Raw genomic sequence first — 27,650 nt, 5'->3', positions numbered from 1 at the left:
CATTTGTAACCAAATTATAAATATTTTGCCATAGGGTGAGGGTACAGGAAGCAGAGAGGGAATTTAGATACCACAACCTCCCCACACCCTGCCCCACATAATGACACTCTTAGTAGATCAGCTTTGTCTTTTCAGGACTGCAACCTTTGTACAGAGAAATCTGCCTGTCACACTGGAAGCCTGAGTGGGCCTTCCAACCTGATACGGTGTGATGTCAGCTCTTGGCCTAAGCTTTACTCCTTGGAGCTGACTCACTATGAGTGACTCAAGCCCAGGGAGTAGGAGGAGAGGAGCAGGTCATGATATGGGAGGTTAATGAGTCAGATGGGACCTGTGTGTGAGAGAATTAGCAAAAGCATTGCTCATAGAGCCAATGTCCTGCCTGCTGTCCTTTCCCAACCAGCTCATGGGTAGAAATTGAACTACTAAGTCAGAATAGACTCTGACATCCTCTCTGCCTTAATTTGATCTGAAGTGGAATAGTTGTTGCCTCAGGGGAGTCTTTCCAAGTGTGGCTTCTCCTCAAAGTGCTGTTCTCCCCAGATTCTTTAAGGAAGGACCTGACTATAGGACCTCCAGCTAGAATAGAACTTAAACCATGAAACTGAATTAAGTAGACATTTGAAATGCTGATTCCAGAGTAGAAGCTGCCTTCCTGCCCTGGGAACTCTCAGAACTTTGTCTCTTAAGTCCAGGACCCCCATGTCCTGCCTATTTGTGCACACATGCTGCCCCTGCTCCCTGCTGTGGGAGATACTGTTGGATAGAACCTGGGATGGGCCCTGTGCGTGAGCACCACTGCAGAGCTGCTGAATGAGAATTTGACCACCATCTCTTTTTTCTGTCTTGCTCACAGACACCAGTAGGACACAGGGACAGGGTGATGTTTAGATAAATTTGCTAGACTGAAACTGGGACAGCTGCTCTCCAGCTAGTCAGCTTTCTCAGATGAATTTACCAACTTACATCAAAAAATTGTAATATGTGGGCCCAGCACGGTGGCTCACGCCTGTAATCCTAGCACTCTGGGAGGCTGAGGCGGGAGGATTGCTTGAACTCAGGAGTTCAAGACCAGCCTGAGCAAGAGTGAGACCCTGTCTCTACTATAAGTAGAAAGAAATTAATTGGCCAACTAATATATATAGAAAAAGTAGCTGGGCACGGTAGCACGTGCCTGTAGTCCTAGCTACTCGGGAGGCTGAGGCAGGAGGATCGCTTGAGCCTAGGAGTTTGAGGTTGCTGTGAGCTATGATGACGCCACGGTACTCTAGCCCAGGCAACAGAGTGAGACTGTCTCAAAAAAAAAAATGTAATATATGGATGATTGTGCCACTGCACTCCAGCCTGGGTGACAGAGCAAGCAAGACCTTGTCTCAAAAAAAAACACAATTGTAATATATTGAGTGTCATGTGGAATAGCCTGATAGAAAGCCTAAGGGGGGTTAGAGATTGATTTCTCCTCTACTCCTACCAGCATCCAGCCAAAGATTTCAGGTTCATAGATCTGGGATGCCCTTTGTCACACAAGTTCAAAGTTGGGATTCAGCTTCCCATGGGGATAATGAGGCGGATTAGAAAGTATACCTGCCACTAAACGTTTAGCTCTTCTTCCTCCCTGAGATTTCTAAGAAGCTGGAGAAACAAGGGGTTTCCAGTATGGGGTCACACAACTTGTTATAATTCAGTCCCTCTGTGGTGGTGGTCCCCACGGAGGAGAGTTCGGTTGGCAGTGCAGAGTTACTATCCGAGGGACCCAGCTTTAGGGTTTTGTCCTAGAAGGACGATTCAGGTGAGAACAGAAGGGAATAAAATGAAAAGCAGAGGCCACTTTGTCTGTTCAACTATTCTGACTTCAAGGTCAGAACTGGCCTTCTAGCATCTCCCACAGTGTCTGGGCAAGTGGCATTTCTGGGTTGATTTTCCTTTATTAAAGCAGAAAGGTAGAGCTTCACTAGAGAAGTGGTTATGATCCAAGTTGGAGCTAAATTCTTTGCCTTTGTCTCTCTCCCCTACCTCCCTGCCCCCTCCTTCTCCCCTTGCCCTCTGGCCCTTTCCCAGGAGCTCTCCTCCAGCACCGAGAGTATTGATAATTCATTCAGTTCCGTAAGTGGGGCCAGGCTGGGACTGGGTGGCAGGCTCCCCCCATGGCCGCATTTCCTCTCCGTCCCCAGTCCCCAGGTCTTCTGAGCCCCCCAAGCCAAGGCTGGAGTTAAAGGCCCCTTTTTCTTCCTGTGATATCAGCTTCTCCCTCCCAGGCCTCCCAGACATGGAGGAGTCCCCCTGACCTCCTCCATTTGCTGCTGATGTCCTGAGCCTGGCTGAGATATGCTCAGTTGATATTTCTCTCAGAGACAGCTGGGATGCAGTGCTACTCAGCCCTCAGCTCCTGGGTCTCTGGAGCACACAGCTGGGAGAGAGGTAGAGTTCAGTCCTGGATTGGAGCCAAGAACTGCCTGGCAGAAACCCCCAGGATCCTGTTTCTCCCACCCTTTCCCCATGGCTTCTGCCACCAGATTATCAAATATTTATTCTGAGTCTTCTAAATGATAGGCCCTATACTGGTGAGCTAGCTCGAAAAACAAACAGGACTTGGCCTGATGGAAAGTTTCACCTCCCTACAACTGGTTTTCTTTTTTAACTTCAACCACATTTTTTCCAGGTCTGAGTTCTTCCCTTTTCCCAGCTCACTGCCCAGGATGTCCCTTAATCCCCATCCTCCTTTCTTGTTCCCTCTGGACTAACCTCTGACCCTCTTGGTCCCACAGGGTCTTGGACCTTGTTGCTGGGCAAAGACGTGAGAGGAAATGCAGGACCCTCAGAGAGTTTGGATAATTTTTTACATTTTATTTTTGATTTGTCTACCCAATCAGTTTTCTATGTTCTGTGCTAATCCCCTTTCAATCATGATCCTGTCTCCTCCCATGTGGCAGAGCCTCTCTTGAGGCCTGGGGTCACATTTCCAACATGCTCATGTTAATTAGGGACCCCCAACCCAAATGCTGATTTGAGGATGGGAAGGGATTCTGTCTTTTCTAATCTGAAATGACTAGGAATTGGTGGGTCCTTGAAACAGTGACCATTTGCCACCTGAGTGGATGGATTAGGGGATCTGGATGAAGGAAGGAGTGAGTCTTCAAATTTCCTCTTCTTTTCTTTCTCTTTCTCTATTAGGCCTCCAGGATATTTCCAGGGACCATAAAAGCCCAGTTCTATTGTTTTCCTTTTTTTTTTTTATCTCTTTTCAGCTCAGCCCCCTAAAGCTTTCCTGACTGATTTAGACACCCTATTTCATTATTTGTATGGCACTCTTAGCCAGCCCCCATGGGGCAGAGGCTGAGAGATGAGCTTTTCCTTTGAACCCTGGCTCTGTTGCACATGGAGAGGCAGACCTGGTACTGCCCAGTTTTCAAAAGAAGCTTTTTTTTTTTTTTTTGCAGTGTGAGGGAGTGAGGGTAGAAATTCTCAATCAGGAAACTAAGCAAGGCACACATAGAAAGGGAGAGAAAAGCCTGCTGAGTGAAATGCTTCTAAAAGAGGGGGAGATGTTGTTCTTATATAGCTGAGTGGAGATGTGATGGGGAGTTGGGTTGCTATCTTGATAAAATGCCTCTTATAGTAAAAGGACCTAGACTGTGAAAAGAGCCCTTCTTCATGTCTAGCCGAGTCTGTCTTTTTCCCCACCCCAACCTTATCCCCAGACTGACTTTGCCCTTTCTGGGGATGACGGAAGTGCCCAGCATGAGGAGCCAAACTCACAGCAGGGACCTAATATGGGGAGCCTAGTTGCTAAGAGGTAGGAGAGGAGGACCCAAGGAGAAATCACTAGAAGAGACAGACCTTCAGGCCATGATCAGGACCTAAAAGGAACTGTCGCTTTTTCCACCCACCTGTCCCTCCCTCCCTTCCTCCATCTGCTTTTTCTGTCTCCTTGATTGTTCTCTCATTAATGCAAAGTCTGCTCATCCTATCCCATCCCCTGCATGTGCATCTCCTTGTAAGAGATTGTGGGATGGATAGGGGAATACCATGGAAATCAACAGAAATAATTGAAGAGCACCTTCCTTCTTTGAAAGCTGAAATATTAACTTGGAGCTCCCTTCCCTAGCCTTGTGGGCTTCGGCAGAGCCCCTTGGCAGAGTTCCAGCCCAAGGATCCAGATGGGGAGAGGGACAACCCTGTTCTTGAGATGGGTGAAACACTTCAATTGTAAGCAACTATTCTTTCTGGGGCCCTGGCTAACCTCTCCAGATGTTGTCCCTCTGCCCATTCGGAAGGCTTGGGACAGTCCTTAAGGAACTCAAGTCCAAGAGAAAAGGGGTACATCCCAGTTACCTGAACTCATGGCCCCCTTACCCTCAAGATAGCCTATGGAGAAGGAACGTGCTGGCTGTTCTCAATTCAAACTGCAAGGGATGGGGTGGAATCTCCTACTAGGGCCAAAAGGTTGCTCCTTTCCTGCAGTTCTCCAGACACTAGGGCCTCTGGCCTGATTGGCCCGTAGTAATTGAGTGGGTGGGCCACTTTTTTCTATGGTTTCTTCACCATCTTTTGTTTTATCCCAATCCCCTGTAGCCTATTCGATTGGCCCCTGAGCGAGAATTCATCAAATCCCTGATGGCAATTGGCAAGCGGCTCGCCACGCTCCCCACCAAAGAACAGAAAACACAGCGGCTGATCTCAGAGCTCTCCCTGCTCAACCATAAGCTCCCTGCCCGAGTTTGGCTGCCCACTGCTGGCTTTGACCACCACGTGGTCCGCGTACCCCACACACAGGCTGTTGTCCTCAACTCTAAGGACAAGGTAGGTGGGCTCTGGCCCAAACCCTACCCCTGACATGACTCTATTGCCATGATTTTCTAGGCTTTGTGTATATGCCCAGGGTTACCCCCACCAAAGTCCTATACTTCCTTCATAGTTCATGATCCATGTGTCAACCATGACTCTATCTCAGTGTTATTGTGATTTTGAGAGCCCTCATGTTCCCCTTCTTGGGCTTTGGTTTTTGGGGGTTTTTTTGTTTGTTTTTTTGAGATGGGTTTTAACTACATTGCCCAGGCTGGTCTCAAACTTCTGGGTTCAAGTGATCCTCCCACTTCACCCTTCTGAGAAGCTGGGATAACAGGCACAAGCCACTGCACCCAGCACGGGCTTTGTTTTTCTGTACCAAAGCCAAAGAAGCCTGATCTTTTCAGCTTGCTTGCTGTAGCTTAAGAGAATTGTTCTCCACCTCCTCCTTATAGTCATTTTGGTAGCTCTTCCCCACTCCTTCTGTAACTCTTAGGATTTCCAGGTACAGCAGCCATGAAGGTAGAGAAATATTTTGTTTCTAAGACCTTTTCTGATCATAACAGGCAGGCAGAAGGAGACAAAGATGGCCAATTGACATTGGAGAGAATTAGCTGAATTTGTCTGCTGGTTGGAATGAGTATTCATGGTTCAGATTCTTTTTCCAGAGGAAGTATTAAAGATTAGAATCCTCCTTGGGAAAGTGCCCAGGTTTGCCCCAGTCTTTTTTTCCACTTTAGGGCTTCCTGGGCCCTGTGCTTAGGACAAGACCACAGAGGCTTCTAGGCCTCTCAGGCTGTAATTGATAGGCTGGAGTGGTTTTTCCCAAGTGCATCATCTATACATTTTGAAACTCAGCTGAAATATTTTGAAGACTTGTGTACTCTCACCAGATTCTTTATATAGATGGTCATAGGACACATGCCTGCCCCAAGTATGGTGTTCACAGTATTGGGCTGATGGATGAAGACTAGAAGTAGGCAGCAGAAACAGTTCAGATTTGTGGTGGAGGTAAGTTGCAAATACTGTTCTCACTCCCACCCAGGCTCCCTACCTGATCTATGTGGAAGTCCTCGAATGTGAAAACTTCGACACCACCAGTGTCCCTGCCCGGATCCCCGAGAACCGAATTCGGAGTACACGGTCCGTAGAGAACTTGCCCGAATGTGGTATCACCCATGAGCAGCGGGCTGGCAGCTTCAGCACTGTGCCCAACTATGACAATGATGATGAGGCCTGGTCGGTGGATGACATAGGCGAGCTGCAAGTGGAGGTGAGGGAGCTCTAAGGAGGTAATAGTAGGGCACAGCACTTATTCCCCAGGAGCTTCCAATATATTTGAAACGAGACAACATACCCTAAGGCAAGGTGAGGCGAGTACCCAAATGAGTGGTGCAGGGCTCTGAACTACTTTAGTCTGGAAGAGATTCCGGAGAAGTTTGTACTACTGCAGAAGGAATTCAAGTTAAATTTAAAGAGGGGAGGCCGGCCACCTGTAATCCTAGCACTCCGGGAGGCCGAGGCAGGCAGATTGCTCGAGGTCAGGAGTTTGAAACCAGCCTGAGCAGGAGCGAGACCCCCGTCTCTACTATAAATAGAAAGAAATTAATTGGCCAACTAATATATATAGAAAAAAGTAGCCAGGCATGGTGGCGCATGCCTGTAGTCCCAGCTACTCGGGAGGCTGAGGCAGCAGGATTGCTTGAGCTCCCCAGGAGTTTGAGGTTGCTGTGAGCTAGGCTGATGCCACGGCACTCACTCTAGCCTGGGCCACAAAGCGAGACTCTGTCTCAAAAAAAAAAAAAAAAATTAAAGAGGAGATTCTAAGTCTGGGGGAACAAGGGAAATTTGATGAAAATATTTATTAAACATCCACTGTATAAAGTTGTCTTAAGATAGCAGAGAATGGGCCGGGTGCAGTGGCTCACACCTGTGATCCTAGCACTCTGGGAGGCCGAGGCAGGTGGATTGCTCAAGGTCAGGAGTTTGAAACCAGCCTGAGCAAGAGCGAGACCCCGTCTCTACTAAAAATAAAAAGAAATTAATTGGCCAACTAAAAACATATAGAAAAAATTAGCCGGAGGTGGTGGCACATCCTGTAGTCCCAGCTACTTGGGAGGCTGAGGCGGTAGGATCGCTTGAGCCCAAGAGTTTGAGGTTGCTGTGAGCTAGGCGGACGCCATAGCACTCTAGCATGGGCAACAGAGTGAGACTCTGTCTCAAAACAAAAAAAAAAAGGTAGCAGAGAATGATAAGTCATACATTCATTCATTCATATTTATTGAGGATCTTCTGTATGCCAGAGCTGATTGTTGTGTGCTAGTGAACAAGACTTGGCCCCTGCCTGCAAGGAATTTATGACTTAATAGGAGAGATAACAAGGCCAATAAGCAAGTAGTTGTAGTATGGTGTGATCTAGGTTGTGGTGGAGAGGATGGGGCATGACAGAAGCACCTGAGGGTGGGGGTAGTGCTTACTCCAGACTTGTGGTGAGCGTCACAAACAATTTCCTGCAGGAAGTAATCTCAGCTGAGGCCTGAAGCATGGGTAAGAATTAGCTGGACAAATAATATTCTAGCCAGAGGAAATAGCATGTGCAAAGACCAGAAGATAAGAGGGAGCTTGGCCTATTACAGGAACTGAAAAAAACTGTGCCTGGCTATGGGTGTGAGGTGAGAAGTGGTGAAGAATGAGACTGGAGAGGTTGGCATGGGCCAGACTGTAGGAGGAGCCCTGTAAGGTAGGAAAGAAACGTGAACTTTATTCTGGGGTCAGGAGGAGCCCCAGAGCAGGATCTTATGTAGGGCCATTAATGTGGCCAGATTTCACTTTGTGAAAAGATAGTATCTCTGTCTCTAGTTTACAGTGCAGTTGGGCAGATTAGACACAGACATTTAAGAAAAAAAATAATTGAGATATACAAGGCAGTGTGTACTAGGTGACAAATGGAATTGAGGAGAAATGCTCTGGTATAAAGGAAGGAGAGAAGGGACTTGGTATGGGCCTTGGGGTCTGATAGAATATTCCATAACTAGAGAGAGATGGGGAGATAAGAGTGAATGACATAGATTGAAGAAATCATCAGAAGAATCTAGTTTGAAGAGGGTCTGCTTAGCACTCTAGCAGAGAATGGATCCTTAGCCTTGGGGGGTGGGGGGGGTATGAGGCTGAAAGTTCAGGCTTCTGTGATGGTCATGGCAGTGGTTTGCAAACTTTAGTGCATTGGAAGTCTTCTGGAGAACATGTTAAAAATTCAGATTTTTTTTTTTTTTTTTGAGACAGAGTCTCACTTTTGTTGCCCTGGCTAGAGTGAGTGCCGTGGTGTCAGCCTAGCTCACAGCAACCTCAAACTCCTGGGCTCAAGCGATCCTCCTGCCTCAGCCTCCCAAGTAGCTGGGACTACAGGCATGTACCACCATGCCCGGCTAATTTTTTGTATATATATTTTTAGTTGGTCAATTAATTTCTTTCTATTTTTAGTAGAGACAGGGTCTCGCTCAGGCTGGTTTCGAACTCCTGACCTCGAGCAATCCGCCCGCCTCGGCCTCCCAGAGTGCTAGGATTACAGGCGTGAGCCACCGCGCCAGGCCTAAAAAATTCAGATTTTTAAATCCCATTCCCAGTGATTCTAATTCAGATTGATGGTGGGGCCTGGGAATCTGCACTCTGGCAAGCATCCCAGGTAATTCACACTTTGAGAAACACTGCAATAGGTAGGGTCTTTGTGAGTGCTAAGCAGTTTGGGGTTCAAGTGATCAGGATGGCTTATATCCAGGGAGGCTTTTCGGAGAAGAGTTTAGAAGAGGGTTGGAGCTAGGATGAACATGCCATGGTGATGGCAAACAATCAGGAGGTAGGAGAAAGGAGACCTGTGCTTAGCACTTCTGACGAGTGCTCCCCTGCTCTCCCCAGCTCCCTGAAGTACACACCAACAGCTGTGACAACATCTCTCAGTTCTCCGTGGACAGCATCACCAGTCAAGAGAGCAAGGAGCCTGTGTTTATTGCAGCGGGGGACATCCGGTATGGCCAGATTATGTTGCCCCTCATATTTCAACCCTCTTTCACGCACTGATTATCTTTTTGTCCTCTTCTTGTCTGTCTTAATCACCTGTTGTCAGCCTGTGTCTTTTCCTTTTCACTCCTTATTCCATCCTTGTCCTAAAGCCACCAAACTTGAGGCAGTGAAGGTATAAGTTGAGAAATTACTTGGGCTACTACAGAAGGAAATTAAATTTTAAAAGGACTCCAAAAGGATGAAAGCACCAGAGGAAGGAATCTGAGCAGTGTTTCTCAAAGTGGGGTCTCCAGCTGACATGTGTCAGAATTAAGGGTGAGGGAGGAGGCCTTGTTAAAAGTGCGGATTCTGGAGTCAGACCCCATTCTGAATCAATCTTGGTAGAGGAATAGAGAGGCCCTGGTAATCTGCATTGTTACATGATTACAAACCACTAGGTTAGGTTAGCAAAAGGTTTCCGTCCATGAGTCTTCCTCAGTCTAGGTTCCTATCTCTGTGTGCCCAGAATCCAGGAAACAGTACAGGAAATGCCAGCATAGACAGAGACATGAGACTCTGGGGTAGCTCCTCCAAGCAAATGATGTATTTTCTTCCTGCTAGACGGCGCCTTTCAGAACAGCTGGCTCACACCCCGACAGCCTTCAAACGAGACCCAGAAGACCCTTCTGCAGTTGCTCTCAAAGAGCCCTGGCAGGAGAAAGTGCGGTGAGTTGGGTGGGGGTTGGCCTCTCTTCCCCTCTTGAAGCTCGGAGACAATTGCAAGTGCTCTCTGCACCATCTTTATCACCCGTTAGCTTCCAAAAAGTCTGTCAGGCTCCCAGGCAATTTCAGTCCTTGTCTTATGGAGCGTTTGCTTTGGATTTTTGGTAGAAGCCATATCTCTGGCTTCACCCTGGCCTCATCCTTTGACACCCTTTTCTTCTCTCTTCACAGGCGGATCAGAGAGGGCTCCCCCTATGGCCATCTCCCCAATTGGCGGCTCCTGTCAGTCATTGTCAAATGTGGGGATGACCTTAGGCAAGAACTGCTGGCCTTCCAGGTGTTAAAGCAACTGCAGGTAAGAAAAGGGAAAGAGAAAGGAAGGGAACTCAGCCCAACTCCATCCAGCCCACCTGAGGTGACCACATAGGTTGTTCTGCAGGGAGCCCTGCTGGGGACCAACTTCCTACCCAGGTCTTAATTGGAGGTAGATTAAACTAAAGCTGGTGTTCTTTCCCCTGGGAAGCACAGCCTCAGAAACAGTGGCCTCTTTTGGCCCTTTTGTGAACTGCACCTGCCCTGTTCTCCAAACTCTAGTTTGGATCACTGAACTTCAGGGCACTGGGTTTGTTTAGATCAGAACTTCTCAAATGGTCTGCAGCAGGTGGGTTATAGTGTGCTGAGATATTGATCCCCTAAGCCCCCTGGGCTGGTCACTTCCAAGCAGTTTTACTTGTTTAATCCAGTTCTTTATACTGTATACATATTTTCATTTTCTTTCTTTTTTTTTGTTTTTTTTTGTTTTTTTTTTGAAACAGAGTCTCACTTTGTTGTCCAGGCTAGAGTGAGTGCCCTGGCGTCAGCCTAGCTCACAGCAACCTCAATCTCCGGGGCTCAGCGATCCTACTGCCTCAGCCTCCTGAGTAGCTGGGACTACAGGCATGCGCCACCATGCCCGGCTAATTTTTTGTATATATATTTTTAGTCGGTCAATTAATTTATTTCTATTTTTGGTAGAGACGGGGTCTTGCTCAGGCTGGTTTCGAACTCCTGACCTTGAGCAATCCGCCCGCCTCAGCCTCCCAAAGTGCTAGGATTACAGGCGTGAGCCACCACACCCGGCCATATTTTCATTTTCTAAAGGAGCTTTCTCGGGACCTCAGTCCTTTATTCTTTGAACTTACGGTAATACCTCCCATTCTCCCTGCTTGTGAAGTGACAATGAAGTTTCCTGCTCTCCCTGCCTTTCTTGGACTTTCTACCAATAGGATACCTTTTCCCACATACATCGGAGTGTAGTTTCTTGACTGTCAGAACTTGGACTTCCTTTCAGAACTTATTGGTCCTCAGTAGGATCAGTGAGTCTTATTCATTTGATGTGATGGCTTACGAATCCAAGGCCGACAAGGAGAGGGGTTGGGGAAAAGGGAGAGTTTTAGCCACCTCCTCTAGTTTGGAGAAAGATGAAAGTCCCAATACTTTCATGTCTCCTCACAGTCCATTTGGGAACAGGAGCGAGTACCCCTCTGGATCAAGCCATACAAGATCCTTGTGATTTCGGCTGATAGTGGCATGATTGAACCAGTGGTCAACGCTGTGTCCATCCACCAGGTGAAGAAACAGTCACAGCTCTCCTTGCTCGATTACTTCCTACAGGAGCATGGCAGTTACACCACTGAGGCATTCCTCAGTGCCCAGCGCAATTTTGTGCAAAGTTGTGCTGGCTACTGCTTGGTCTGCTACCTGCTGCAAGTCAAGGACAGGTGGGTGTTTTCTGCCCCTCATCCTAACCTCTCTCTAGCATTCCCTTTATCACTTTATGTGTAGTTCTCAGTTGCTTATTACCACCTTCCATTGCCAAGATGTAATGATGAAACAAACAACATATTTTAAGGAGAGACAGCTATGATCACTTGACATTAAGCCAAGGAGACAAACTGACTAGTGCTAGGGTAAAAGGGCAAAGAAATGAAGGATTAATGGAATAAATAAGGGTTCGAGTGAACAGGGTCTTAAAGGACAAGTGACAATGAAGACAGAAAAAGCTGTGAGGGAGGTATGTCCTAGGTAGAGGAAATAATTCAATGTGATTAAGGCTCATGCTGCACTGCAGGCAGGCAAGTAGTAGGCAGTGACATGAGACAGGTAAACTGAGGCCAGATTAAGAAAAGCCTTCATTGTGAAGCTGAGTAGTTTTATTTTGCAGGCAGAGGAATGACACCATCCAGTCTATTTAGTAAATAAATGCCCTATGGCATGTGCATGAGGGCAGATGTAATTGGTCCTTTACCAACACAGCAAGAGGTAATGGGGTGCTGAGGGTGTTGTCTGAGAACAGGAAGGAGAAGATGGGTATGAGAGACATGGTGGAGATAAAGTTGAAACTCCCAGCCATGAACTCTCCTTACTTCTTATTCCAACATATGATTTCCACAACTTTTTATCTGTTGTTTTGCCCATAGCTGTCATTTCTTTCAAGATCACATAACATTTTTTTGACCTGACTATACCAATAGGTGAACCACATATTGTACAAAGATAATTATACCACGTAGGCCCTGCCTTCTAAGAGTGTTCTCCAGACAGTGACTCAGGGCCTGTGCTTTGAATGCTTCTGTGAGTTTCACCTCTCCCTGGGGCACAGGGCAGCTTTCCTGGGAAGGCAGAAATGCAGTGTCCTGTACCATCAGGGCTCCTAGTAGCATGGTGGCCCATTAAGATCTAGCTAATAGAGCAGCTGTCAGAAATTTAGCATCCGTTAAGTGCCTGCTGTGGGCTGACATTCTTACATTTAAAGCAGATGAAAACTCTGTTACACAGTGTTTCCTCATGAGGGAAATAAAGGTGAGGTAGCTTTTGGAACCTGTGCTTATTCCACCCTGTCAGCCGCCAAAATGAACCCAGCATAGGATCTGCATTTGAGGGCTGCAGGGGAATGTAATTATGAATAAGGAATTTGCTTGCAAGCTTTAGACTGTAAATTGCCAGGATTTCTTTTCCTTTTTCTTTTTCAGAGACACTGTCTTGCCCTATTGCTCAGGCTGGAGTGCAGTGGCATTATTATAGCTCACTGCAATCCTGAACTCCTAGGCCCAAGCAATTCTCCTGCCTCAGCCTCCCAAGTAGGTGGGACTACAGGCACATGCCACTATGCCTGAATAATTTTTTTTTTTAATTTCAATAGATGTAGGGGGAACAAATGTTTTTTGTTACATGTATGAATTATATGGTGGTGAAATCAGGGCTTTTAATGTACTTATTGCTCAAATGGTGTATACCATACCTGATAGGTAATTTTTGATATCTCACTCTCTGCCTTTTTAAAATTTTTTATAGACAAGGTCTCACTATGTTGCCCAGGCTGGTCTTTAACTCCTGGCCTCAAGCCAGAATTTTTTTTTTTTTTTTTTGGAGACAGAGTCTTGCTCTGTTGCCTGGGCTAGAGTGCCGTGGCACCAGCCTAGGTCACAGCAACCTCAAACTCCTGGGTTTAAGCGATCCTCCTGCTTCAGCCTCCCAAAGTGCTAGGATTACAGGCGTGAGCCACCATACCTGGCCCAGAATATTTTTTTAGAGACAGAGTCTCTCACTCTGTCATCCAGTCTGGAGTGCAGGAGCACCATCATAGATCACTGTAGCCTCGAACTCTTGGGCTCAAGTGATCATCCTGCCTTATCCTCCCAGGTAGCTACGACTACAGGTGCGAGCCACTACACCCAGCCTAACGTGTCAGGATTTTGAACCTAGGGCCCAGAGAGCCTAGAGCTCAGCACCAGGATTAAATAGATGGGTGGCAGGGAAGCTGGCACTAGTCAGGCCCCAGGGTTTTTCTTCAGAAAACTAATATGTTTGAAAGATGAGGAGTCCACTTGTTCAAGGCTTCGTGGGCGTGGCTCCAGGTCATGGTCCTCAAATTTGGCTCAGAATAAATCTCTTTAAATTATTAAAATAATAATATGTTTGGAAGATGAGAGTCCATCTTTCAAGAAAGGAGGGCAGGTAGCTAGTAAACCATTCATAATAACTCAAAAAAGAATAGATGTTGTCAAGCCATGAATGGAATCAGCCACTGGAACAAAGTGGCAAAATGAAATGGGTCCCCAAACTGGAAGCAGGTTTTAAGGTCTCTTTAACTGCTTCAAAATGGGTCCCAAAGAGATTTCTAACTGGAGCTAACTCCAGTAGTTAGGAAAGGAAAGGAAACTGCTCCTCACTATCGTTGGGACTTGGGCAGGTAAGTTATGTCCCCTTTCAGGGCCTCTGTTTCCTCACCTGTAAAAGTTTGGACTAGGACATCTCCCAGAAACTTTCTGGCTGTTAAGATTGTGCTAAATCTTAAGATTGTTGTTAAATCTTTAGTGTTTTCCCAGATGGGGAAGGACTTGGACTCGGTTCTCCCTTTGCCCTTCTCTTTTGGCGGGTCAGACCATCCCCAGAGAAGGTGGCCCTCAGACCATGAGCTCTTAGCCTAACAAAGCCTTCATTGACACTGAGGAGGTTGGTTATGCTGAATAGTCCAGGCCTCACATGCTTAGCATGTTAATTGTTCCTTCATCTACTGGCCATTCATGTGGGAATCACAGAGGCCTGGAATTTATCTTCCTTTAACTCTTCTATGGCTGCCCTGTAGTAGTACTATCTCCTGAGATATTTTACGCAAGTGATTTTTTTTTTCTTCTTTGAGACAGGGTCTTGCTTTGTCACCCAGGCTAGAATTTGGTGACCTCATCATAGCTCACAGTAACCTCAAATTTCTGGGCTCAAGCGATCCTCCTGCCTCAGCCTCCTGAGTAGCTGGGACTACAGGCGTGTGCCATGACCCCCAGCTAATTTTTCTACTTTTTGTAGAGACAGGGTCTTACTCTTGCTTAGGCTGGTCTCAAACTCCTGAGCTCAAACAATCCTCCTGCTATGACCTCTCAAAGTGCTGAGATTATAGGCGTGAGCCACCACACCTGGCCTACACAAGTGATTTAAAACTTACTCCCTTGAAGCCCCAACACTATTTTACATTTCAGCTCCACTCAGCCTACTTGCCTCTGTTGCTCCCTTCTGCTGCTGCTTCTGCTCTGCATCGGGCTAACAGGAATTACAAATAAAACACTGGTAAATAGGTTCAGAATGGAGGTTTACCTCTGAGCAAAGTGCTTGGGTTCCTTTCTGTGCTTCTGGATTCACTGCTTCATTGGGATCCTTCTGGGCGCTGTAAGTGAAACTTCTGGGAAATTGGAATAATCTTAAGCTATTCTTATTAAGTTGTTAATAGCAATTCTAGACCCCACAGCCTTTGTTAGCAGTTTACTTTTCTGACTTCCTTTCTTTCCACTGCTAGCTTTAGGTCCTAGGAGAATGGACCCAGAGTTATAGGCAGCAGGAAACATGGCAGGAGACTCCCCAGTAGTGTCATGTGGCCAATATATTGTGGCTTGAGCTTCCAGCCTGTCAGACTGACTACTGCCTCTTCCTCTGCTCTCCTTTCCCTCCTCAGACACAATGGGAACATCCTTTTGGACGCAGAAGGCCACATCATCCACATCGACTTTGGCTTCATCCTGTCCAGCTCACCCCGAAACCTGGGCTTTGAGACATCAGCCTTTAAGCTGACCACAGAGTTTGTGGATGTGAGTCAGGAAGGAGAGGTGCCTCTGGGGTCACTATGTTCTTTCTCTGTCATGAGAGGGGAAGCTGATGGCTCCCCACAAATTAGAGTAAAGCAGGATTTCCTGGGAGCTTCCTGCCTGATTAGGGAGTAGGGAAACAATGGAGTTTGGAATGATTGCCCCAAGAGAGGAAGGGGGGTGTTCTGGTCGGCCTGTTAGTCCACATGTACACACAACTCTCTCCTCCCTTCCCAGGTAATGGGTGGCCTAGATGGTGACATGTTCAACTACTATAAGATGCTCATGCTGCAAGGGCTGATCGCTGCTCGAAAACACATGGACAAGGTGGTGCAGATCGTGGAGATCATGCAGCAAGGTGGGGCTGGGGAGAGGCCAGGTGTCCATAGTGCTTTAGGATTCCCACTTAGGTTGGGGCCCTGGACATAGAACTTCTGGAAAATTGATTCCACCTTAAGATTTGGGTTGCGGGAGCGGGTTCCCAAAGGGTTTCCAGCTCAGATCCAGTGCCTTGTTTCTCCTTCAGGACATTCCTCCTAACCCTGGCAGAGCTAGGTCTGGGGGGTGGGGGAAGGAGCAGCAGAAACTACCTCCTAGGCATCCTCAGGGAGAGAACAGTCCCATTTACAACCTTCTGGTCCCTCTCACCTCCCTGTCCCTTGTCCAGCTCTAAGTTTTTCAGTCTCCTCTTTCCATTTGTCCTCCTTATTCCACTATGACCTCTGATTGCCCTGTCCTTAGCCACGCTTCCCTTTCCCACTACTCACCCCTCCTGCTCTGAACTGAGAAGTACTTCCTCTGTCTCTCATCTTTATCTTCCATTTTGCTGTTTTCTCATTGCCTGACCATCTAGTCTTTGGCCCAGGACCCCCTCCTGTCCTCATCCCTTCCCCCGCCCCAAGGCCCCAGGTATACACCAGAGGTCTGAGCTGCCAGTCTCCTCCTCCTCCCCATCCCTGCCCCTACCCCACAGGTTGTCGTCGTTGCTCAGGAGCATCCCCGTCTGGCCCCGTGATGACGGTGGCCCAGGTCATCTGTGAGTGTCAGACGTAGCATAGGCAGAGGCCTGCAACCAGATAAGTGCCCAGCTCAGGGCCCATTCCCGAGAGCCTCTTCCCAGCCTGCCCTCTGGGTTCTAAGATTCTGCCCCCTTACCCCTTACTTGGGGAGATGTGTTGGTCCTCTTCTCCCTCTACCCATATGCCCTCACCTACAGAGGGGCTGAGGAGCATGGGATGATGAGGGGCTTGAGTCAGGGCCTTGTGCCATTTCCTTCTTTCCGCCCAAGCAGAACTGCATCCACGCTGTCAGGGATCTCTGAGGTGGGAGGGAAGGGCCACTTCAGATACCCCTGGCTCTGTATTTGCTATGGCTATTGCTACTGCCCACCTCCTATCCATCAGTGACCCTCAACTCCTACTGCTTCCCCCAGGTTCACAGCTTCCTTGCTTCCATGGCTCCAGCACCATTCGCAACCTCAAAGAGAGGTTCCACATGAGCATGACTGAGGAGCAGCTTCAGCTGCTGGTGGAGCAGATGGTGGACGGCAGCATGCGGTCCATCACCACTAAACTCTATGACGGCTTCCAGTACCTCACCAACGGCATCATGTGATACCCTCCTTCTCAGGCCTGGGGTGGTGGGGGATCTAGGGGACCCTCCCAGAGGGGCCCTTATCTGAGAATCCCCAAACCAGGAAACCACCTACCCAACCATCCACACAAGGGAAATGGAAGGCAAGAAATACAAAGGATCATGTGGTAACCGCGAGAGCTTGCCGAGGGGTGGGAGAGCCAGCTATGGGGTCCTGACTTGCTGGGGCTCCCCTGCCCTCAGGCTCTGTGTCAGTATTACCACCTGACAGACTCCAGGACTCACTGCCCTCCAGAGAACAGAGGTGATGAATGTGAGGGACGCCAGGGCCTTTCTTCTCGCCAGGATCTGAGAGGTTCTCCACTGGCCATCCTCTTCGTCTGTTCTGGGTCCCAGGATGGTGGAAGAGTAGGTCCTTGGCACTTAGGACTCAATCCTGTGGTTGGCCTTTGGCCAGGCTGCTGCCCAATTCTACCCCTCCCAGGAACTGGCCCCAAGCCCAGGTTCCCCCTGATAGGTGGGCTCTGAACTTACTGAGGTTCCCACCTCAAGGGCAAGGAAGGGAATTACCACAACCCCTCCCATGTATTGAGGGTACTAGCCTAGCTGTGGGGAATTCTTTACCCTGATCCCTTCCCCACACCCAGGGAAATAGCTCTCAATTTTTTATTTTTAATTTTTGTTTGAAATAAAGTCCTTAGTTAGCCATCTGTGTCATTTCCAAATTGGTTTTTTGGCAGTAAGGGAGGGGGATGGGTGATGAGGAGTAAACAGACACCTCAGTGTCCAAGATACAGAAGGCACCACACGGAAAGGGGAGGAAGACTGCCTTTTCCCTGCCTGTTGCTCAACATCACTTCTTCCCTGAGAAGTTTTGACTCTTGCTCCCTCCCAAGTCCACATCATCCAAGTAACATACAAAGAGAGGCCTGAATAGGGGTTAAACCACGAGCAGTTTTAATGGTCTGGTTTTCTCCCTCCTATTTCCCCCACTGTTAGTATTACTACAAGAATAAAGGATTCCTGAGAGCCTGTCCCCTCCTCTCCCTGGGCCCCCCTTGACAGGACTCACCCCCATTAACTCCGCCCCTGAATTTCTGGGGGGGAAAAAAAGTGAAAGGCACTGCAGGGGTGGGGGGCTTGAGTGCCAGGGAGTTGGGGGTGGGGGGTGTTATGGCAGGGCCTGGCCCAGAGGAGGAAAATTCCAGTCTGTGCCTAAAGGAATTATAGAGTGGTGTCCATGAGCCTCCCATCAGTCCTTCCCTGTGCCTGTCTGGCAGGCATATGAAAGTCCCATCCTCCCACCCCCAGTCCCATACTGGGGGTTCTGCAGCAGGAGCATAATTAGTGTTGGGCTCAGAAAGGAGAAATGGAGGCCCACTCTACTAGGGCCCAAGGGCCAAACCCAAAGGGAGGCTGCAAATAACTATTAATATAATCCTCAAAAGCTTTTTCTTTGGGGTTGGGGAGAGAGCATTTGAACAAAATATGAATGCTAATGAAACTTCCCAGCCCAGGGACCAGGCAGCAGCAGGGAAAACTGGGCTTCCAGGGAAGGGGGTACTGGTCAGTTCCAGGCTTGAGGCCTAGTTGTCCCCACTGCCCCCTTGCCGAGCCCTGATGAACGCCATGCCATGCGTGCGGAAATGGGTCTTGAGGTTGAGAGGGCTATCGCAGCTCTTGCCACAGACCTTACAGGTCAGTGGGCCTGCAGAAGCAGGCAGAGGTGAATCTCCACCATCTGGGTCAGACCTTGACAGAGGAGGGGCCTCCTCCTCCCCATCGCCCAGCCCCAGGGCACCGGCTCTCCCCACACCCCGTCTCTTCTTGTGGCTGATGAAACGGTGCCGGCTCAGGGAGCCAGGGGAGGCAAAGCACAAGCCACAGTCGAGGCACTGCTGGGCACCACCACCCATCCGCAACCCCACGGCAAGGCTCTGTTCCACCGGTCCACTGCTTCGGAAGCGCAGGGGGCCATGGCCTCCCGACCCGGGTCCTCCTCTGGGGGACTTGGCTGGCGGTGTTGTGCTGTCAGGCTCCTCACTACAAGAGTCAGAAGACTGGCGGCGTTTCCGACCTGGCCCCTGGAGTAGAGTGGCAGAAACCAGGCCTCACCATCATCCCTAGTCCGGTCCCTTGCACCCTGCCCCCCTAAATTCCTGAGGCCAGAGTCAACAGCAGGCAGTTTCCCACTTTCACAGCCCTAACACAGCAGTCTGGGCCTATACCTACCTGGGCTCTGGCACCGGGACCACGAGCCAGGGCATTCCCCCGGCCAGGGGACTGGGGCCCAAGCTGCAAGCCATGCCGGACCTGGACATGTTTCTCCAGAATCAGGCGGCTGCTGAAGGTGCGTTTTCCCTCTGTGCAATACCTGCAAGGGGGACAGTGGGCAGGATGGCACCAGGGCACAGCCCCAAGGCCGAGGCTCCTGAGAGGAGGGGGCCACCAGAGCAGAGGGAGGCCTCAACCCTCAGTCCACTTAGACAAGATGCAGGTGAGAAGGTTCTGTGGGGTACTGGGGGGGTAAGGGTTACCTGCATGGGTAAACTCGCTTGATTCCCTCGTGATTGACTCTGACGTGGCGCCTCAGGCTGGGGGCAGAGCAGAAGGAGCGCTCACACAGGCGACAGGGAAACTTCTTCACTGACTAGGAGGGCAGGGATAGGAAATATCACAGCCAGGCTCCAGACGCCATCCCAGTTGTCACACAGACCAGTCCCAACACTGCCCTCCAGCCCATCTTACTCCTCGTGGGGCCCACTCACCTTGCCATGCTCCTTCTTCATGTGAGCCACATATTCATCACGCTCGGGGAACCAGGAGTGACAAAGGCCACAGGTCCAGCCGCCGCCACTGCCATTGCTGCCACCACCACCACTGCAGCCGCCGCCGCCGCCGCCACTGCCACCACCACCGCCACCACCAACTCCGCTGCTGCTGCCACCACCCCCACCCTTGATGCCTTTGCTTCCTACTTCCCGCCGGGGCCGTTTGGTTGGGCGGGGACGCTCAGGGGAGCTGGGTAGTTCCTCCTCTTCTGAAGATGAAGATGATTCCTCAGTAGCTGGGGCTGCCCCTCCCTGAGACACAGCCAGCTCCTCAGGCTCAGTCTTGGGGGTCAGAAGGGCACCCCCGGCTCCTTTCCCAGCAGGCTCCTCCCCCACACGCCCAGACTGATGGGTGTTCTGTGAGAGGGAAACAAGGGGGAGGGCTGCTATGAGGGAGGGCCTGGCTGCTGAGGTACGTGACCCCAGCCTCAGGTCAATACAACTAAGCACCCATCCCCCATCCCTTTGTCCTGTACCTTGAGATGTTCCAGCATGGTCCTTTTTTGGGCAAAGAGCAGAGGACAAGATGGGCACTTAAAGACACTGACACGCTGGGACAGCAAGTGCTGGTCGAAGTGTGAGGTGAGGAGGGGTTTGTGAGTGTAGACTGTATCACACATACCGCACTTGTAGATCATCCTGCGGAGGTGGAAGGACAGTGTGGACGTTAGGCAGGGTGAGTGGGCACCCTGTCCTCCAGCCCACCCCCTCCTCCTCCCATCCTGCCCCCGGTCTCACTTGGCCTGCTGCGTGAGGAAGCTAGGATGCTGGCTGTAGAGGTGGGCATGGGCGCTGGGTGCAGACTTGAAGGCCATGGGGCAGATGGGGCACTTGTGGAAAACCTCGCAGTGCGACGCCTGGATGTGGGACTTGACAGAGTTCATACCCCCAAACACCACTGCACAGCTGGGGCACCTTGGGAGGAAGTGGGAGGCCCTATGGTTAGGTGGGGGGCATCTCCATGCCCACCCCCACCCCACTTATTCTGAGGGGCTGGGTGTCCTCCAAGAAGGAAACGAGCAATGGAACGTGAACAAGGCGGGGCAAGAGGGAGCCGCAGAGGCCAAGTTCCCCAAGGGAGGCCTGGCCGGGTGAAGCTGGAGCTCCAGAGGCAACCCTGCTCCCCCCATCTCCATGACGAACGACGGGAAGGCAGGATATGATACCTCAGGGCTGAGTTTGCCAACACGACAGGGCTGAGGAATGCAGCAGGAGAGATGGGGGATGTCCCCAAGAGGCCCTCTGAAAGGCAGGTGCCAGGAGACAGGAGACCCTAAAACAGCATGGAAGGAGGGGTATGAGGCACCTGTATCCTACACGGCGAGAGAAATGCAGACAGGCCTCCCGGAGATGGGTCTGAAAATTGGCTTGTAGGAAGTTGCCCCCACACTCGGGACAGACGTGCGGGGGTCGACTCTTATGCATGCGCTGGTGGGCGCTGAAGCTGCAACCATTGGGGAGCATCATGGGGCAGGTTGGGCACACCTGTCAATGGGTTAAACAAGGCAAGTTGGTGAGGAGTGGCCTGGCCCCCTTACTTCTCCTAGCCAAGCCCCCAACACCTTCCTAGATCCTATCCCCACAGCATCTGGCTGTCCCACCCCAGATAAGAGCTGTGAAAGGCAACTCACAGTGCTACTGGTCCCAGGGGCAGGGGGACCAAGCTGCTGGAAGTGGGCTGCCATGCCAGCCTTGTCCCGGCACTGCTCCTTGCACTCCAGGCAGCGAAAGCACGTGTAAGCAGAGGTGGTAGGGGCAGCAGGAGGCTCTGCTGAGAGCGGCAGAATAGGGGCCTCAGCAGCAATTGTTATAATGGTAGAGGTGATGGCCCCTTCACCCTTGCCTAAGGCAGGCAAGACCAGAGGTCCAGCGACAGGTGGGACAGCCACAGGTAGCAGGGGCGTGATGTCCGGCTGCCCCACCATCTGGTCAAGGGCCACAGGCCTCATGACCAAATGCGAGCACTGCATGATGAGACCCTTGTCCTTGTGCTCGCGGGCGTGCAGGAGCAGACTGCACTTGTTGAAGAAGACCAGGCGGCGGGCACAGTGGTTGCAGGTGACCTCGATGCGCATGCTCCGGCGGTCATAGTGCCGTGCCAGACTCTTCTCCAGTGAGAAGGCGTCTCCACACTCGAGGCAGCGGTAGCCCGTTGGAGGCAGGGCTAACCCAGCCTCAGCCGGTGGGCTCAGGTTTGGCCTGTAGGCAGGCAGCAGGCTCTTGCTGTTGAGGACCTTGTTGAAGGCCTCCACCAGGCTGGACTGGGTCCGTGAGATCACTGTGCCAGCCCCTGAACCTGGCCCACTGGCCGTCTTTGAAGGCTGCACCATCACTACGGAGGCACCATTCACCTTCTGTCCCCCTGTCCCCAGCCCTACCCGCCCCTCAACCTTGGACAGGGCTTGGGGCACTAGGCTCAGCACATTCTTAGCAATCGTCTTAGGACTGGTGGCGGTCCCCCCAGGCAGAACCACAGCTTTGCGGGCCACACTGGCTGCCATCAGCATGGCAGTACTGGCATTCTGGATGGTGGCCACAGGGAGCACAGTGCCCTTCAGCCTCGTACCATCACCCAACTGTACGCTCACCACCTTTGGACCTTCAGGGGTTGGTGTTGCAGGGGACAGCTTCAGGAGGCTAGCCTCAGCCAGGAAGGCCCCCTCAGCCAAAGGGACAGGGGGATCAGGGTCTGAGGGGACCCGGGTTACAGTCCTTGTGATACTCCCGCAGGATGTCTTAATGGTCTTGATCCGCACTTTAAGAGGCCTAGAGGAGCTGGAGGAGGCAGGGGAGTCATTGCTGTCCTCATCTGCAGCCTCAGCTCCACTAGAAGGACTATGGGGACTTCCCTGGGGAGACTTGTCCACCGGCCCCTCATCATCTTCTTCCTTCAGGGGTTGACAGCTAGGTACTTTGGGGGAGGCAGGAGGGCTCTCATGCCCTGGAGACTGCTTGAAGAAGGGAAGTCCAGCAACCCGAGGAGGCGAAGCGCTGACAGGGATGTTCGTGGCTTCAAGGCTAGAGCCTAAAGCTCCCTGGGCTGGACCTTGAGGCTGAGGGGGACTGCAGCTGCCCTGCTTCAAGGCCCCCAGTGGTGGGGAAGAACCAGATGACAGCAGGCCTGGGCCATTCTGCGGGGCCAGCTCAAAGGGAGAGGGGAAAGGAGGGGGGGTCATGACCCCTTCCTCAGGAGGGGAGGGTGCAGAGGAAGGCAGGGGATCTGGATGCTCCCCCGGCTCGGTCCCAAAATGTGCAAAGAGGTCCAAGGGAGTTTTGCCTTCCATGGCTTTTTCTTTCCAGGAACTCTCAGTGGGAGGAGCTGGGGAGTGAGGGGTTCCTGGGAGGGATGGCTCAGGGCCCCCAAAACCATTTTGCATCAGATGAGGCTCCACAGACCCTTCTTTAGTCAACCCCACAGCCTGGGCCCCATCCCCTTCTAAACTCTCAGCCAGGGCCTCAGACTGCTCAGGACACACAGTGTTCTTGACAATGACGCTGACTGTGGAAATGTCTGGCTGTGGCAGGCCATGGTCAGAACCCTGGGCTGGAACCCCAGGCTCATCCCTAGCAGAAGCTGCTTCTGTGTCTCCAGATTCGCCTCCCACGCTGGGTTCTGGCTTCCCTGGGCCTCCTGGCCCCTCACTTTCTTCTGGCCCAGAGTGGATGGCTTCATTCGTATCAATGTCAGGGATGTCAAAGGCAGCAAGGAGGTCATCAAAATCAGGGGTCTTCATGTCCCCCATAGCGGCAGGTCCCAGACCTGATGAAAACGAGAAGGGGGAGAAACTAAGATGTCTGGAAGAGAGCCCTGGACTTCCTCCCTCAGAATCTCCATATTGATCCTCAGAACTAGTACACATTCTAACTTGTGTACCCCTCCACCATAGCAGGAATACTAGAGAGCTGCTGGAGGTGCTGCTTGGCCAAATCCTAAAATCAGAAGACAGGTACAAGGCAGGCTCCAATATCCAGACAAAGCAGAGGAAAAGAGACTTCTCAGAAATACCGAGAAGGGCTAGGTATAATGGCTCACACCTGTAATCCCAGCACTTCAGGAGTTCCAAGGTGGGAGGATTGCTCGAGACCAGGAGTTCAAGACCAGCCTTGGCAACATAGCAAGACCCCATCTCTAAAAAATAATCTAAACACTTAGCTGGATGTGGTGGTGTGCACCTATAGTCCCAGTCACTTGGGAGGCTGAGGCAGGAGGACCACTGGAGCCCAGGAGCTGGAGGCTGCAGTGAGCTATGATCGTACCACTGCACTCCAGCCTGGATAAAATAAAGAAAAAATACAGAGAAAGGTAAAAGAGGCAGAGAGAGCTCAGTGAGCATCTTGGTTGAAGTCAGCTCATCCCCTCCTATGCCCAGCAAAGAACTAATCAACTGATACTATTATTAAGAAGGACATACATGATGCTGCTCTAAGTTTAAAGGCTCATTCACGTCAGCATAAGAACAATTCCTATTCTTCATGGATCTTCTGGGGTCCACAGAGATCTGAAAGACCATATGCACAAAGGGACAGTGACTTAAGCCAAGACTTAAGAAATGATTCTGGGTCAGCTTGACCATGAGCTATAGCAGCAAGTCACTTCGGTACCTTCCTTTTGCTGTTTGAAAAAGGGGCAAGTGATCTATATATCATAGGGTTATTCTGAGCATGACATGAAACTGTAAATGTAAAAGTCAGACCCAGAATATGACTGATCATTCCAACTGGGCCAAACAAGGACACCTCAAGCCAAGGAGGAGCTGGGAAGGAATAAGCACTGGGAATCTGGGGCTAGGGTCAGAGATAAGAGTCAGGGGTCATGTAAGGTCAAGTCTGGAGAACTTGGGGCCATCACTTGCACCTGGAGATCAAGCTTGGTCAGTAGGGAGAAATGGACTCAGTAAAATCACCCAAGAGATCTAGATGGAAAGAATAAGACACAGGAACAGAAAGAGACAAAGAGAAGAGAGGCAGAGGGGAAAACGGTGACGGCAGCCTGGTCACAAGGGCCCCAGCCTAGGCCTCTCCTGTCACAAACACCTGCTGCTCGCTCACCACCTTCCCCAGCGGCCCGCCCTCCCCATCTTACTCTCTCAGGGCTAAAACCCCCAGGGTACAAGCTTATCCAGCACAGCTGCCACAGTAGGGACAAGCCAGGCTCCTCGCCTCAGTCTACCCCCTGACCCAAACTCCTTGCCCTCACAATTTTCCTTTGGCAATAGTAGCCTAGAAGTCTCACCCAACCCCAACCTGGCCCAGCCCCCCCCCCCAAAAAAAATCCCACAAGGCTTATGTAGCACTAAATCAACAAGGAAGCTAGCTCAGAGGGTGTCAGGGACCCAGGTCTACCTCCTACCAGTTTCTCCCTATAAGTGTTTCTGTTCTCAAAGAGCAACTAAAGAAGTCTCTATCCTTACACATTCCCTGCCCAGGATGCAAGCCATTTCCTAGGGCCAATTCTCTCACCTCTTTCCAGCCTTCAAACTGTAACTGGAGACAGTCCCAGCAGGTGGCAGCTGGCATAGCTGGGGACCAAAGTGGGGGTGGGGGGAAAGGGTGCCAACTAGAAGAAGAAAGTAGGAGTCCTCCCCTCACATCACCCCCTCACTTAATTCTGCAAACTCTGTGCTTAAACAAAGCTCTTCATGCCTTGTCTCTGCCCTGATGAATCCACAGGGCCGTCCTCAGCCTGGCGCCCTCCCCAACCAGAGAGGCTGAGCAACCTTCTTCTCAGGCCTCAGGAGAGTGGGCTGGTAAAGCTCAGGCCAGGGGGGACTATGAGAAAACACCTGTGAACTCCCCTCCCCCAACCACGTCCCCCTTTGGCATCCAAGTGACTTAGAGGTCATCCAATCACCACCCACCCAAAGCAGACAGTTGACTAAGCAGGGACCTCAAGGCCAAGGAGACTCCCCCACCGCACACCTAGGCCTTTCTGCAACTGCTGCACCCTGTCCCTAGGGCTCCCATCTCCCCCGCTCTCCTTTCCCTCTGTTCTTCCCCAAAAGCCAAAGGAAGGGGCTGTACAAGACAAGGGTGAACAGGATCAGGTAGGGTGGAGGCTCCACTGCTCTCTGCCCAGGCCCAAGGCCTGCTGCGCAGAAAAGGCGAAGGACCGGCGATTAGGTTGCAGCCAAGCTGGGCAGCGGGTGGAATTAACTCCCTGCCATCTGCCGTGGGCCGGCGCAGGGAGCAGGTCTGGGGTTGCGAGGAGGGGGCGGGGTGTACTTATGAGAAGCTAGAGGGGAAACTGAGGCGGAAGGAGCTTCTCTTGCTCCCACCGGCGTGCGAAGTGAAGACCGAGCCTCAGCCAGACCAGGCCCTTTGGGAGTTGCTGCGCAGCACCCTGGGGCCCAGGACTGCAAAGGAAGGGGGAACGCACGGAAAGAGGGGGAGTGGGAAGAAGGCGGTCTCAGCACGACTCTCTGCTCTCCAGCCTGGGTCCGTCCCAACTTGGACCTCGTCCCCTCCCCTCTGTGCGCAGTGCAGCCTCCTCCCGGCGCGGACTCCCAGAGTCTCTCGAGACAGAGGAGTGATCGGAAGCGCGCGGCGGGCCCGGGGCGCAAACCCGAGTACTGCTCGAGCCCGGACGCAGACCCGCGCTCAGTCGGGGTGCAGGCTCCGCTCCGGCCAGGCCCAGTTCCCCCGCCCCCACCCCCGGACACGGACACCATTTTAGGTCGCGACATCCCGCAGCCTCCAGTCCCCGGGCCGCACTTCGGGCGCCTCTTGGGCTGGGGGCGCCAGGACGTGGGATCCCCGACCCTCCTTCCAGGTCTACTCGCCTAGGGGCTGTGCTTTCAACAGGCTGGGAGTTTCGCCCACCCACCCTAAGGGATGGAGGCGGCGTCGGGCCTTCTTAGAAGCCGCCCCAGGGGGCGGCGCGGAGAAGGGGGTAGTTGACCAAGTGGGGGAGGGGCGGGGGTATTTACCCGCCCCCCCAGGGGGCGGGGCCAAGGGCGGGTATTACCCCAGGCACACTTACTTGTTCCGCTGCTCGTGCGGGCCGAGACCTGGCGGTCTCTACCCGGCTCCAGCCGCCGCAGCCGCCGCCGCCCTCCCGACGGCCGCCGCTACTTCCTGCTTCTCTCCGGTTCAGCCTCCCCCCTCCCTCAGCTCCCTCCGCGCTCCGGGCCTGGGCTGCCCGCTTCCGCACTCGCCATTGGCCCGCGCCCCCGTCGTTCAGCGCTGCGCCCCTCCCAGCCTCGCGCGGGGTTGGCCTTAAGGACTGCCGCTCGGAGCTGGCCCCGCACCGTCCTCTTATCGTCATTGGGCACGGGGCCTAGGCCCCCTGAAGACACCGCTCCTCATTGGCTGTGCCGAGGTCCACCTGCCCCATCTGCACATCTCAAAAACGATTGGCCTCCATCACTGTCGCTTAGAGAGAAGCCAGCCTGACTCCGGGCTTTCCTACTGGAGGGGAGACTATCCCAGGTGCGTCCCCGCCCCCTCACTCCCTATTGGCCGCTGGAAGCTGGAGGCTGCTGTTCCCTTATGCAAATGTGAGGAACTCAGCCCCTGCGTGGTGGGCCCATGCAGCAGAACCTCATCGAGTCGGAGCGGAGCCCGGGGGTGTCGATCCGTTTGTGCTTTTTCAAACTCAACCCCATTGTCAATGATGCCGTGCAGAAATCACAGAATGGAACGCCACCCCAAACATTACGTCATCCGGTTGACTATTTCCTCGCAGTCTTCCCGCTGCCTAAATCGTCATATAATCTGGATGGATGGAGTCCTTGCGCGGGCCAGCTCCTGGGTGATGGCGTCACCCACGGCCCCTCCCTCTGCGGGCGGGCTCGGAAAGATTCGGAGTTTGGAAGGAATCGGGACCTGAAGGCTGGGAAGGGCTTGCGGACCGGAAGTGGGGGACAAGTGACGTTAGGAGTGCTGGCGTGGCTTGGCCTATTTCCAAAGGGATCTTAAAGCGGCAACGGATAGGCTTCCTGAGCATGGGAAGGAGGGGCCCCAGGTCCATTTCCCATTTGAGAGCTCGCCTTTTCCCCGCCCCCAGCACAGGTGTGGGGGTGGGGTCGAGGCCGAGTTTTCCCGCGCTTTGTCGCCCCACCCCCTGGAGGCGGGGGAAAGGGAGGAGTTGCTCGGAAAATGAAAAACT

At 51.8% G+C, this 27,650-nt stretch overlaps 2 protein-coding genes across 7 annotated transcripts in view; one reads left to right on the top strand and one right to left on the bottom strand.

Annotated features, from left to right (window-relative positions):
* PI4KB (phosphatidylinositol 4-kinase beta) overlaps nt 1-17,418 on the top strand; it is a 29,983-nt gene extending 12,565 nt beyond the window's left edge. For 2 of the 5 annotated variants that reach the window (XM_012767567.3, XM_076000121.1), the window contains 10 exons: nt 2,059-2,103; nt 4,573-4,800; nt 5,831-6,058; nt 8,698-8,807; nt 9,403-9,507; nt 9,736-9,859; nt 10,999-11,264; nt 14,990-15,122; nt 15,357-15,477; nt 16,552-17,418. In XM_012767567.3, the coding sequence (XP_012623021.1) occupies nt 2,059-2,103; nt 4,573-4,800; nt 5,831-6,058; nt 8,698-8,807; nt 9,403-9,507; nt 9,736-9,859; nt 10,999-11,264; nt 14,990-15,122; nt 15,357-15,477; nt 16,552-16,733 (1,542 nt within the window). In that variant the 3' untranslated portion in view covers nt 16,734-17,418. The remainder of the gene's footprint in view (nt 1-2,058; nt 2,104-4,572; nt 4,801-5,830; nt 6,059-8,697; nt 8,808-9,402; nt 9,508-9,735; nt 9,860-10,998; nt 11,265-14,989; nt 15,123-15,356; nt 15,478-16,551) is intronic. The other 3 variants (XM_012767568.3, XM_012767570.3, XM_076000122.1) reach the window with 2 other exon arrangements.
* Nucleotides 17,419-17,646: 228 nt separating this feature from the next.
* On the bottom strand, nt 17,647-27,368 carry ZNF687 (zinc finger protein 687). Of its 2 annotated transcripts, none has more exons than XM_012767561.3 (9): nt 26,523-27,368; nt 21,175-23,303; nt 20,710-20,816; nt 20,282-20,458; nt 20,020-20,182; nt 19,481-19,900; nt 19,250-19,362; nt 18,945-19,086; nt 17,647-18,796 (listed from the first exon to the last, which is right to left on the bottom strand). In XM_012767561.3, exons 2-9 carry the CDS (start codon nt 23,284-23,286, stop codon nt 18,299-18,301), a joined length of 3,732 nt encoding a protein of 1,243 aa, XP_012623015.1. In that variant the 5' UTR covers nt 23,287-23,303; nt 26,523-27,368; the 3' UTR covers nt 17,647-18,298. The 2 variants fall into 2 exon arrangements, with proteins under 2 accessions (XP_012623015.1, XP_012623011.1); XM_012767557.3 differs by lacking the exon at nt 20,710-20,816 and adding an exon at nt 20,850-21,028 and having other exon boundaries at nt 26,523-26,680.
* Between the last annotated feature and the right edge of the window lie 282 nt (nt 27,369-27,650).

Source organism: Microcebus murinus, chromosome 2 (genome assembly GCF_040939455.1).
Source record: "Microcebus murinus isolate Inina chromosome 2, M.murinus_Inina_mat1.0, whole genome shotgun sequence".
NCBI classification, from domain to species: domain Eukaryota; kingdom Metazoa; phylum Chordata; class Mammalia; order Primates; family Cheirogaleidae; genus Microcebus; species Microcebus murinus.
This window is presented reverse-complemented; position numbering and strand designations above follow the sequence as displayed.